General features: G+C 33.4%; 2 protein-coding genes across 2 annotated transcripts; both read left to right on the forward strand.

Annotated features, from left to right (window-relative positions):
• Positions 1 to 2,364: 2,364 nt before the first annotated feature.
• On the forward strand, positions 2,365 to 3,306 carry LOC138833640 (olfactory receptor 10AG1-like). The gene has a single exon (XM_070031922.1). The coding sequence runs from the start codon at positions 2,365 to 2,367 to the stop codon at positions 3,304 to 3,306; it is 942 nt and encodes a 313-aa protein (XP_069888023.1).
• Positions 3,307 to 9,011: 5,705 nt separating this feature from the next.
• Positions 9,012 to 9,983, forward strand: LOC138834179 (olfactory receptor 10AG1-like). The gene has a single exon (XM_070032936.1). It carries the CDS (start codon positions 9,069 to 9,071, stop codon positions 9,981 to 9,983), a length of 915 nt encoding a protein of 304 aa, XP_069889037.1. The 5' UTR covers positions 9,012 to 9,068.
• Positions 9,984 to 12,459: the final 2,476 nt, after the last annotated feature.

Here is a 12,459-nt window from a genome sequence, read left to right on the forward strand (position 1 = left end):
TATCTCCAATAAACCAACAGAAAACTGGAAGTGATGCTGTGGCTCAAGTGGTAGAGCACTAGCCTTGAGCTGAAGAGCTGAGGGACAACGCTCAGGCCCAGAGTTCAAGCCCCATGACTGACAAAAAAAAAATTAAATTAAATTTAAAAAAAAAGAAATGATCTTTGGAGGTACATGACATATATTTCAAGTTGAAGGACTTTTTTGCATAGTCTTTAAAATTAATCCTTTCTCAGATTTATATTTGCTTATGAAAGAGAAAGAAGTTGAACTTATTTCTTATTTTTATTAGAATAAAGTACCAGCAAAGTCATAATACTGAGGAAAGAGGAAATTGAGAAAGTTGAGCTTGAATATAGTTGTAGTTTTTTTGTTATCCTTTTGGAAGCTTCAGCAAACATCAAGAACAGTGATGGCTTTCTAGATTTATTTTAGAATTGTTTAGCTTTGGGAGCAATTTCATCTCTGCAGATTCCTTTGAAGACAAGGTAAAAGTATAAGAGAAAGGAATGTATATTAATTGAAATTTCTTTATGAGAAAAATTATCTCTAACAAATTCATGAAAAAATAATACATTATCAGTGATAATGGAAAATGAACAGAGGTCAGAAAAAAATCATTGACTTAATGGTGTTTATTCTTGTAGAAGCATTTGGTTTCTTGTATGTTTTGTGTGATAAATAAATACAAAACCATTCCTTTGTGTGACAATGCAAAATCAAAGTTGCTGGCCGTGTATTCCTAGTTGGCCAGTCAATATTAACAGAGTTCCATTAACTACAACTAGACACAGATTAGTAACCATAGAGGAAAGAGCTGGACAAAAGATATTCCACTGGGAAAGAAAGTGAAGTTATTTTACCTTTACCTGAACTGTTCTTCCGTCTTTTAGGCTTTGGGTTACCAGAACTAACTGGCTGGGTTTCTTGAATGATCAGGGATTTAATAATGATCACTTTTTAATTTTGGTTATTTCTCTCAGGAGTAATTGTCTTTTAAAAATACATGAAAGCAAAGAAAAAAAGATTTCATTACTGGGCAGAAATCATAGTGTTGATATTTTGGATTTCATTTACTTTTTAATCAAAATTGGAGTCAGCTTTAGAACCTACTGTTTACTACTATCCAGCTTCTCTAAGTATAGCCTTCACTTTGATATTTAAAAAAAAATGCCTCTAATCCTGTATTTTACAATGATAAATGGTTAACTTTTAATACATTTTAAAGATTATGCAATGTAAATATTGTAACAATGTAAACAATGTGTACATCCCGTATTTTTAAAAAATGGTGTTTGAAGAAGTAGTTATACTTAATCTGATGTAAAGATTATGCAGTGTAAACATGAATCAATGAGGCGGTAAACCATTGACATAGACAATCTTTATCTTTTTAGGAAGCAGTCCAGATAGTTTTAAATGTATGTGAGAAACAGTTCCATAACAAAGTGCCTGTAGAACATGATACAGAGAATCCGTAGAAGGGAAAACAAAAGTGATTCAGAGATTTGATCTGCACAGAGTACTGTTAACTATATAAAATGATGCAACAACTCTGTGATAGAAGATACCCAATCTGAGACACAAATACAACACAACAGATTTTTTTAACAAGCATAAAACACAAGATCTATAAGTAAACGTTTTGTAATTTTGTTTTATTACTAAGATCCAGCTCAGCAGCCATAGGTTAGATAATACTATTGACTTCTACTTGCTTGTATTTTTTCTGCAAAACCTTTTGGAGGACCTTAGAAATCATGAGATTAAACATGTTTTGGGGGTATTGTGAGAATCCAAGTAAGAGTTATAGCAACATCAGTTCAAATTGAAATATGCCCCAGGCTTATTCTCAGGAGAAAATCTATAAAGATCAGTTTTACTTGATCTGAAAGTCAGGACTCAGAGGTTTTCCCAGCCCTCTGTTCACAGACTGTGGTATTTGTAGTTCTGGTAACAAATAGCAGCCTGTCTTACCTGCAGTGCACCTTATGATATTAAAGTAAGGGTTTTTAGTCTAGTTTAGAATAAAACTATATAATAAAAAGTACAAAAATAAATCACAAAGTGTGTTTTATTTCCAGGAATTGCAAATTAGTGCAGTGTGGCCATTGACTTTGTCTGACCTCATCTGTCCAACTGACAAAAATTAATACTGGAAAGATTCTTCAGAAATGTCAGGGAATATATACAGTAATAAAGCCCATGATTTAAAGTAAGGAAATGAGAAGAATGTTAGTAGGGACATTTTTACTTTGGAAACCATGTGATCGGTTCATCCTGATGACAGTGTACATTTAGGGAACAGACTTTTATCCCTAGAAGTAAAGTGACAGAGTTGTGTGACATGTTTCCTTTCTGCAGATGATGCACTATCCAAAACCACCAGAAGAAAATTTAACTACACTAGTGGAATTTGTTCTTTTGGGATTTGCTGATGCCCCTCGTCTTCGGTGGTTTCTATTTGGATTATTCTTTGCCATCTATATGGTCATTTTGTTGGGGAATGGCACCATCTTAATAATAACAAAAGTGGATCCAAACCTCCATACACCCATGTATTATTTCCTTGGGAATTTTTCTTTTTTGGAAATCTGTTATGTATCAACTACACTCCCCAGAATGCTCCTGAATCTTGCGACCCAAAGAAGAAACATCTCTTTAGTTGCTTGTGCTGCACAAATGTGCTTTGTTCTGATATTAGGAGCCACTGAATGTTTCCTTTTGGCTGTGATGGCTTATGACCGGCATGTGGCCATTTGTCAACCTTTACACTACCCTCTACTCATGAACCCTAAGGTCTGCACCCAACTGGTAACTGGGTCCTGGATCAGTGGAATTCCATTCCAAATAGGTCAGACAATCCAGATTTTTTCTGTGACGTTTTGTGGCTCCAACCAAATCAACCACTTCTTCTGTGACATCCCTCCAATACTCGCTCTTGCCTGTGGAGAAATCCTTGTAAATGAAATGATGGTCTATCTAGGGGCTATGCTGTTTCTCTTTGTTCCATTCCTGTTAATCCTTGTCTCTTACAGCAAAATCATCTCTACAATTCTTAAATTGCCATCAGCCACAAGTCGGGCCAAAGCCTTTTCTACCTGTTCATCTCATCTTGCCGTTGTTGGGTTATTCTTTGGATCAAGTATTATTACATATTTAAGACCCAAAAGTGATCATTCAACAGAAATGGACAAAGTGCTTTCTCTGTTCTATACCATTTTGACTCCCATGTTCAATCCCATCATATATACCTTAAGAAACAAAGATGTCATATTGGCACTGAAAAAATTATTTTGTAAATAAAAACTAAAAAGCTATATATGTCTTATATTTGCATGCAACTAATCAAAGTATAAAAAGCCTGTTTTTTAGCTATATTTTAACTATCTATATAATTGTTTCCAGATTAAATAACATATGCTATTGAAAGTTGTTTAAATTAATTCAAATTAAATTAATTTACACTAATGTAAATTAAATTAAGGAAAAGATGAATGTGACTAAACAGATACTTGTTTGAATAGCACTCTGTAATATTTCAATGAAACACCAATCACAAGAGATCAGGGCCCTTTTAATTGACTCAGTAGTAACAAAGACTCTAAGATGTAATTTGCTGAATATTATGTAATGAATTTTCTAGATTTAAGGCAACTATATTAAAAATAGGTAAGTTATAGAAACAAAAGACAGAGAAACACATTTTCATTAGACAATGGCAATTTATAGATAACTCTTCTTAATAAAGGGTCTCATTTGGGGGTATTTAGCTAGTGATGATATAACCATAGCAGCAAAGATTAACCATGATTAAGATATTTATAGAACAGGATATGTGACTGAGGTTCTACTTTTGACAGAGCATTCACCTTTGAACATACAACAGTGCTGTCATCGTGATGTAGTTGTACATTCATGTTGGTGAGCCCACATCCAAGCCCTATGTACATCATCATGTTTTGCTGTGATAATTGTTTTATGAGTCCATGGTAACCATGGAAAGACTTAGCTAGTGTTATCAGTTAGTGACACTAACTAATGATAGTATAAACAAACACACACACAAACAAACACACACACACATACACACACCCCTTTTTGAGGCTCTTCTTTCAGTCTGCATTTAGATGTGGTACAGATATCGTCAGTGTATTTGACCATTTTGAAGAAATATTTACATATTTATGTATGACTCTCAAAGTTAACTTTCACTCTCTTCAACTCCATTCCTTCCAAATCTGTGAATATTTTGTCAAGCCAAAATTTTCAGCCAATGGATGAACACACATACACATAGATTGTTATAACAGCAATATTTCACCAATTAACCAATCATACTAATGATTTTAAAATGGAAAATATGGAATAAAATGCAAGATCAAGCCGAAGGAGAGGAATATTGAACATCAGAAATCAGTATAATCAAAATGTAGAATATAAGTATAATCAACAGTGAAACAATCTGGTACCTGACCTACTTTTGTATTTATTTTGCACTTACTAATTCTTTTACTACACTTACAATAGAATATACTGCATTTTGTTAGTCATTCTGGGGGGGTCCGGTCATGGGGCCTGAACTCTGGGCCTGGGCACTGTCCCTCAGCTCTTCAGCTCAAGGCTAGCACTCTACTGCTTGAGCCACAGCACCACTTCCGGCTTTTTTTTCTGCTTATGTGGTGCTGAGGAATCGAACCCAGGGTCTCATGCATGCAAGGCAAGCACTCTACCACTGAGCCACCTTCTCAGCCCCTTGTTAGTCATTCTGAAATCATTTTACAAATCTTTGTGATAGTAGTGTAGGATTTTTCTATTTTCTAACCTGCCTAATTTCTAAGCATGAATTTGCTCATATCATCCTATTCTTTTTAAAGAATGGCAGCAGGAACATGTTTTGGATCCAAACACATTGCCTGAACCTAAAATGCATGTTTTAAGAAAAGAAAATGAGGCTATATTTGATGATTTACTCTGGTAATTATGCATGAAATGCAGTGATGAATCTTTTGGAGGCTAGTTTATGAAGGCAAGAATGAGGATGAGAGACAGTGAGAGAGATGAGAGTCTGATCAAGATTTTGTGTATATTATATATATATATATGTATATATATGTGTGTGTATATATATGAGTAGATAATAAATTTATATATATCAATATTTAATATACAGTTTATACACACATATATACAATAGATAAGAAATATATATATATACAATTGATATATAATATATATACAACATATATACAATTTATACACTTATATATAATATATACACTACATGTGTATATATATATATATATATATATGTTAAATGAAACTCCTTTGTAAAAGTAATTGATGTTAATTTAGAAATGAAAATTAAAATCAAACCCCAGTGACAAGAATTTGTGATCTCACCTATGTGGGAGACATGGGTAAGAGAATGGCCAATAGCTGGGCCCCCACTAAAATACATTATTCTATCTGAAAAAATAATTAAAGCAAAGTCCTGTGGGTGTGCAAGAAATGATAGAGCAATGGCTTGCCAAGGGCAAGGGTCCAATTTTCAAAACCAGTTCCATTTTTCCAGTGTGCACTTTCAGGGGAAAAAATAAGATTTACATTGAAGAGAACACTCTTAGGAATCCTGCACACATAGGAATTTTTGCCTGTTTAGAGACTATGTATTTCTGAACTTGTCAATATTTATATTGCTCAGTAATTACAACTTAAAATTTTTAAATTTAAATGTTTAGATATTTTTACTTTATTTTTGTTTGGATTAACCTACTTTTTTGGTAGAAATAATAATTGTCTTCAGTTAAAATGTGACAGGCCCTAGAGGCTTAGGCCTTTAGTCCTAACTACTCAGGAAACTGAGATCTGAGGATAATAGTCTAAGCCAGCCCAGGAAGAAAAATCCAATGACACTCCAATTAAGCAGCGAAAAGCCAGAAGCAGATGTGTGGCTCAAGTGGTAGACGGCCAACTTTAATTAAAAAAAGACAAGCAGGACTGTAAAACCCCAGTTCAAGCACCAGGACAGGCATATATTAACAAGTGACATAAGATAGGATTTTTATCTCCATGGTAGAGAATACTTCACACTATAGGGAATATTTACTACAATGTTTTGGCCTCTATTTCAATAAAGATAAACCCTTAACTTTTGAAAAACAAAGTTCTTCATATTTTTATCTTTCACTGAAATCATGCATTAGCATTCAGTAAATTCAAAGAAGATGAAGTAATTTTTGCACATATTAGATTTAGTATTTTCATTTTTAGCATCAGAAATAAAATAAAATTAGAGAAAAAAGTGCAAAGAATCTTTTGTGGTTAATTTTCTTAAATTCAAAATATTCAGTGCTCTTATATTGCTTTAGTATTCTGCAACTTTTAATTGAGAGGAAATTAAAAATTAAAAATTACTTCAAAAATGGGCTAATATATTAAAGATAATTTACTGGCACCAATGACTCATTCCTGTAATCTTAGTTATTCAGAAGTCTGAGATGTAGAGGATCACAGTTTGAGGCCAATTTGTGTAGAAAAATCATTAACTAACCAGAAAGCAGCCACATTGGAAACCTGGCTTAGGTGAAAAAGTGCCATGTAGGAAACAAGCCAAGGAAACATATGATCCTGAGTTAAAAATCAGGTACTAGATAATCGAGATTAAAGTGTATAGAAATCTAATTATATATTGAAAGAGCAAAGCATTACATGTTCATTATTAAAGTGGTTATGCCACCTTGCTATGATTAAGCAAACTTTTGTGTATTTAAAACTAAGATCCATAATAAAGAATCTGAAAATATTAGGGAAGTGTTAACATGTTAACATTTTAAAATGTTAAAACCTTTCCCTTTTTCTTTAGTGTCATCCCTTGTAGAATATAACAGTCAAGATTATCTTCTTTAGTTTCCTATGTTCAGTATTATTTCTGAAATTTATTATGAATATCAGCACTATGTCTATTTTGATGATAAATACTTAATTCACTTCACATTTTTCATGAGATATACCTATCCAAACATTAGATATTTGAATAAAAACAAAAGCTGTTATATTTCACTGTATTACCCAGTGATTTTCTTTCCTAGAGATACAAAGAAATGTTTTTAACAATGACCCAAACTCAGAAAACCCAGGAAGATTGCTAGTGTTGCTAAAGGGAAAACTTATGACAATATTGTGTTGAGAATGTAAGAACAATTGACATGAAGTAATAGCAACATGTTACTATTTTGCTTTTAGTTTTCTTTAATATTTACAATAACATTCATATTTAATATTTATAATATTCAATATTTACAATATTAGTTCATTTTATGAATGAAAAGCTAAAACTCCTTTGATGAAAATAAAGAAGTACAACACCCACATGTGTGCATTAAGTGGTAGAGCACTTGCCAATCATTCACATGACCCTTAGTTCAAACACCGCCATCACTTTCTCAGTGGCGTAGATCAGTGTGAATTAAGAAAAATAAAGCAGATAGCAATCTGCGTTGACTTAAGGGTCTTAAATGTAAGAACTTGCTGGAGTTTGACTTTTTTGTTCAAGAAAATAAGATTAAACTTGTGAGCAGTATTTCACTGCAATCTCCCTGGTTGTGAGTGTGCATGTATGTCAGTGAGGAGCTGAAGAGAATGACGGATCTTCAGACACAACGCACTTTTGACAATTGAACCAGAATGTTTACAAAATGTAAGCAAAGCCCTCACCATTGAATTGATGCACCAGAGATGATCATCCCTAGGAGATGACCGGCCCCAAGGGGAGACTGATGATTTAAGAACCAAGGATAGTTGAAGCAAGTATAAAACCTGTAGAATGAGAGTCAAAGAAATTACACTTCTAAAATTAAATCTCATAATCCACTTGACTAACATTCTTTTGGACTGCTTCATGCAAATTCATGAAGGTAAGCTATTTGGCTGATCTTATAAAGGTTGCAAAGAAATCATGAAACTGTTCTTTATCTGGAAATGAGAGAATTATCCATACATTTTTATGCTCTTAACATTTTTAACTACAAAGTTAGCTACTATTAGTCATGTGTGAAAGAATGATAATGGCAGTAATGATGACAATCATTTATAATAAATTTGAAAATTATGCTAGAAATTTGGAAATAGGGATGCTTAAAAACATTCATCATTGCAGATATTAAGTGAAAAGCATGTGCTGAGTAGATGGTAAACACACAAAAAAGGAGAAAATACATATCTGGTTTGGACAGTGGGGAACAGACACTGAGAAATTGTTATAGGAATCGTCAAGCTGGTCTTACTTCTGCATATTTGATGAAACTAAATAAACTAGGGAGAGGAGCAAAAAAAAAACCACTAGACTGACTTTTTGGCTTGGTTTATATTTTATTCCTGCTGCTATGCATTGTCCATGTGAGTTTAATAGAAAAGTTAAAGATCAGCATCTTGGGATACATGTTCTCACATTTATCATGAAGTTTTGGAGATATATAGAAGATAAAGCAATTCTATTTGCTCTACCTATTTCCTCACAAAAAAAACAAAAATTGATTTAGGGAATTAATTCTCATCTGAAATATCAAAAAGCACACTTAAAATTTATTGCCCAAAAGAGAGGAAGTAAAGTTGAAGGGAAAGGCTCAGTATTGTAAAAGAGTGTATACTGGATACCATGAAGAGAAAAAGAGTATAATATGACAAAAAAAAGCTGCTTACATGATTTCAAACAAAAGAATGAAATAATCAGTTCTTATTATGCACAAATGTGCTTTGAAATAAAACTAACAATTTGCATTTCTCAATACTTTTAGCAGCATTATGATAACTTTATGAAACACAATGAATATATACAATAAATCACACATAATAAATAAGATTTAGTATAGTAAATATTTTACTTATATTTTAGTTCAGAGAACTATAGTGATCAACATAAATGAAGAGAATGGAAATATATCCACACACCTGAGTCTGATACTACACTAGGGCTACAGAATTGTAAAGTTGAACTAATTATCAATCTTGAATTCACCACACCTGCAGATGGAGAGACAATTAAAACAGAAAGATCCAATACCACTGCAATGATGGAATTTGTTCTCGTGGGGTTTTCTGATAGTCCCCATCTCCAGTGGGTTCTCTTTGCAGTGTTTTTGCTCATGTATGTGACCATTCTGATATGCAACAGTATCATCATTTTACTAATTAGATATGACCCTCACATTCAGACACCCATGTATTTTTTCCTGAGCCATTTTTCCTTTTTGGATATCTGTTATGTGACCGTCACCATCCCAAGATTGCTCATGGATATTTTTTCCCAAAAAGGAAACATCTCTTTGCTTTCCTGCGCAGCACAAATGTTCTTTGTCCTTGTTCTTGGAGGGACAGAGTGTCTCCTGCTGACAGCCATGGCCTATGACCGCTATGTGGCCATCTGCCACCCTCTGAACTACGCTCTGGTCATGAACCACAAGGTGTGCGTGCAGCTGGTGGCCGCCTCTTGGATCAGTGGAATTCCGGTTGAAATTGGACAAACCTACCAGATTTTCTCTTTGCCTTTCTGTGGGTCTAACAGGATCAATCACTTCTTCTGTGACATCCCTCCGCTACTCAGTCTTGCTTGTGGGGACACGCTGCTGAATGAGATCGCTGTCTACATCGTGGCGGTGGTGTTTGTCATGCTGCCCTTTCTGCTCATCATTGCCTCTTACACTAAAATCGTCTCCAACATCCTGAAGATGTCCTCAGCCAGAGGGAGGGTGAAAGCCTTCTCCACCTGCTCATCTCACTTGACAGTTGTGGTCCTATTCTATGGGACAGCCAGTATCACTTACTTACAACCCAAAAGGAATCAGTCTGAAGGGGTAGGGAAGCTGCTGTCTCTTTTTTATACTATTTTGACCCCAGCTTTGAATCCCGTTATTTACACCCTGAGGAACAAGGACATCATGCAGGCACTGAGGAAAGTTCTAGGGAAGTTATTAAGAAAGGACTGATGCTTGAAGCTCGATCTCCTTCAAGGTTTCTCACATAGCAAAAGCAGAAAATGGAGCAGAGTTCCTACGACCTTCAAGAATTTTAACCACAACCAAGATCTTCTGAATGGAGGGTTGTTCTGCCGGGATTAGTTAAGGGCTCCCGGTAGAGTCAGAATACAAATTAAATCACTTTTTTCAGTTTATCATTTTTAAGTCATTGTTATCAAGGAGTGTCATTTCAACAAATCAGCTCATCAGTACAATTTAACTTTATCAGGGCCACCCCCTCCAAGTTCTCCCCCAACATTTTCTATCATCTTTTTTTGAGTCAATCTTTCCATTCTGGCTAATGGACACAATCACAGAGGATATTATGGGCTTCTTATATGTCCTCTTTCTTCCTAGCATTTGCTTTAGATCCTATGTTTGTATTTAGCCAATAAAAAAAGTGTGAAGTGTAAAGTTAGCTAAAATAAGGATAACAGGCCAGACTTGTTTTACTTTTCTTTTTATGAAGTTCTGTTCCTTTTTTACTATTTTTTTTATATTTTCCAATTTCCGCCTCTGTCTTTATTCTTGTCCACTTAAAGCTATAAATCCTCAGTGTGTTTGATCTGCTATTATTCCTGACCTCACCATTTTCTTGCCATTTCAAACCTCCTATTTATACTTTTTGGTAATATCTATTTAGCCTTTGAAATCTACAATATTCACCATATACCATATAAATCATTGGTTAATGGATGAAATTCTGGTTCTTCAAATGTATATGTATATATGTATATGTAGTATATATAGTATATATGTATATAAAACATATGTATATATGTATATATAGTATATATGTATATAAAACATATGTATATAATATAAATGCATATATACATGCATATATACATGTATGAATAGGCATATATAGTATACATACTATATATATTCTGCATTCTGAAAATAGAAATCTAATATTTGAAAGGAAAAAATATTTGTAACTATAAGTGCAATTTTAAAATAAGTTCACCAAGGCTTTTACTCATAATATAATAGACAAATGTTATGAAATAGGCACTCTCAAAACCATAGGCAAAAACAGGGTGATTCTATCAAAGACTAAAAAAAACCAAGAGCCAATAACTGGGAAAAATTGGAAGGATCCATATTGTTATAAAACCATCAATACTTATGGCTTCCTTGAAACCTTGATTTTGTCACTGGCTCAGAGAACAATCAGTGATACTCTTCAATGATGTTAGTTCATCCAATTTGTGGTTAATTTGTTAAAGTAAATGTAGCAAAAATAATTAGCCATGGAAAATATCCTCTCATAAAAGTCTTGGATTCCAATGATCCATAATAAATTTAGTGTCATACTTGGCTAAGTTCATATGTCAAGCTTTGCTATTTGTTTCATTTTGGATGAATAATTTGACATTTGTTTCTTCTGATACAAAACAAAATTCATATATTGTATACTTTAATTCTTTATAAATATAAATAAGTTTGTATTTCTGGTTTCGGGAAGTTTTTTAAAAGAGTTTTTGTCTCTGTTCTTAAACTGATTGGTAAATTAGAAGCAAGAAAAGTAACTCCATAGTGAATTAGAATAGATTAAAGTACTCAAGTTCATATGCACCTTCCCAAACTGCTCACCCACCCAGGAAAAAAATGATCTTAGTAGTACTACTGGGGAAATTTCCACTATCCCCAAAGCTAAGAAAATATACATACCAAAATATCAATGAAGTTAATAGAATAAATATCACAGAACATATCTAAGTTACTTATAAATAAAACACATTTTACTATATATGTACACGTATCATTAAAATGAAGGAAAAATAAACATAGTCCATGGTAAATTGTAGTGTTTTCATCTGAAGAAATCAACTAGAATAAAGGAGTGCTTTCACAAAACATTTTATTTAACACAAGAGATGGTTCAGAGAGACAATGAAAAGTTTGATCCAAACATCAGGGATTGGAGTTGAACTCAACACCGTATTTGAAGTATTTCCTTTGTTCCCAGCATGCAAACCTGCATCCTTTGATAAAATCTCTTTTTGGAATGTTCTGAGATTAAGAAGGATTAAGGGGAAGTCTAAGCTCTCTAGTTCACATAAAAACTGGATTGTTCCTTCTTTTGTATTTTCTTATGCTAAAAGCATTTTGATGTTCTTAGATAAAAAATAAAACATGTCAACTGGCAAAATTCTATGTATGGCTAGCTTGGGGAGAAAATTTGTTGAGTGAATAGAGGTGCATGCTTATACAATGTTCATGTTAAGCATATTGATGTAGATGTTTTGTGATTTAAATATTACATTTGCATACTAATTGTATTTAGTAGAACCAATGTAGAAGAAATATCATACTCTCAGTTATGAATTGTAACACATCATGTGTAGGTAGGTTCTGGAAGAGATGTTTTATAGTGTAGGCTATATGTATAATTCTGTAACATCAATAGAGTGTGGTATTTATCTCTTATTAAATATTT

Source organism: Dipodomys merriami, unplaced genomic scaffold (assembly GCF_024711535.1).
Source record: "Dipodomys merriami isolate MVZ:Mamm:240054 unplaced genomic scaffold, mDipMer1.0.p SCAF_21, whole genome shotgun sequence".
NCBI classification, from domain to species: domain Eukaryota; kingdom Metazoa; phylum Chordata; class Mammalia; order Rodentia; family Heteromyidae; genus Dipodomys; species Dipodomys merriami.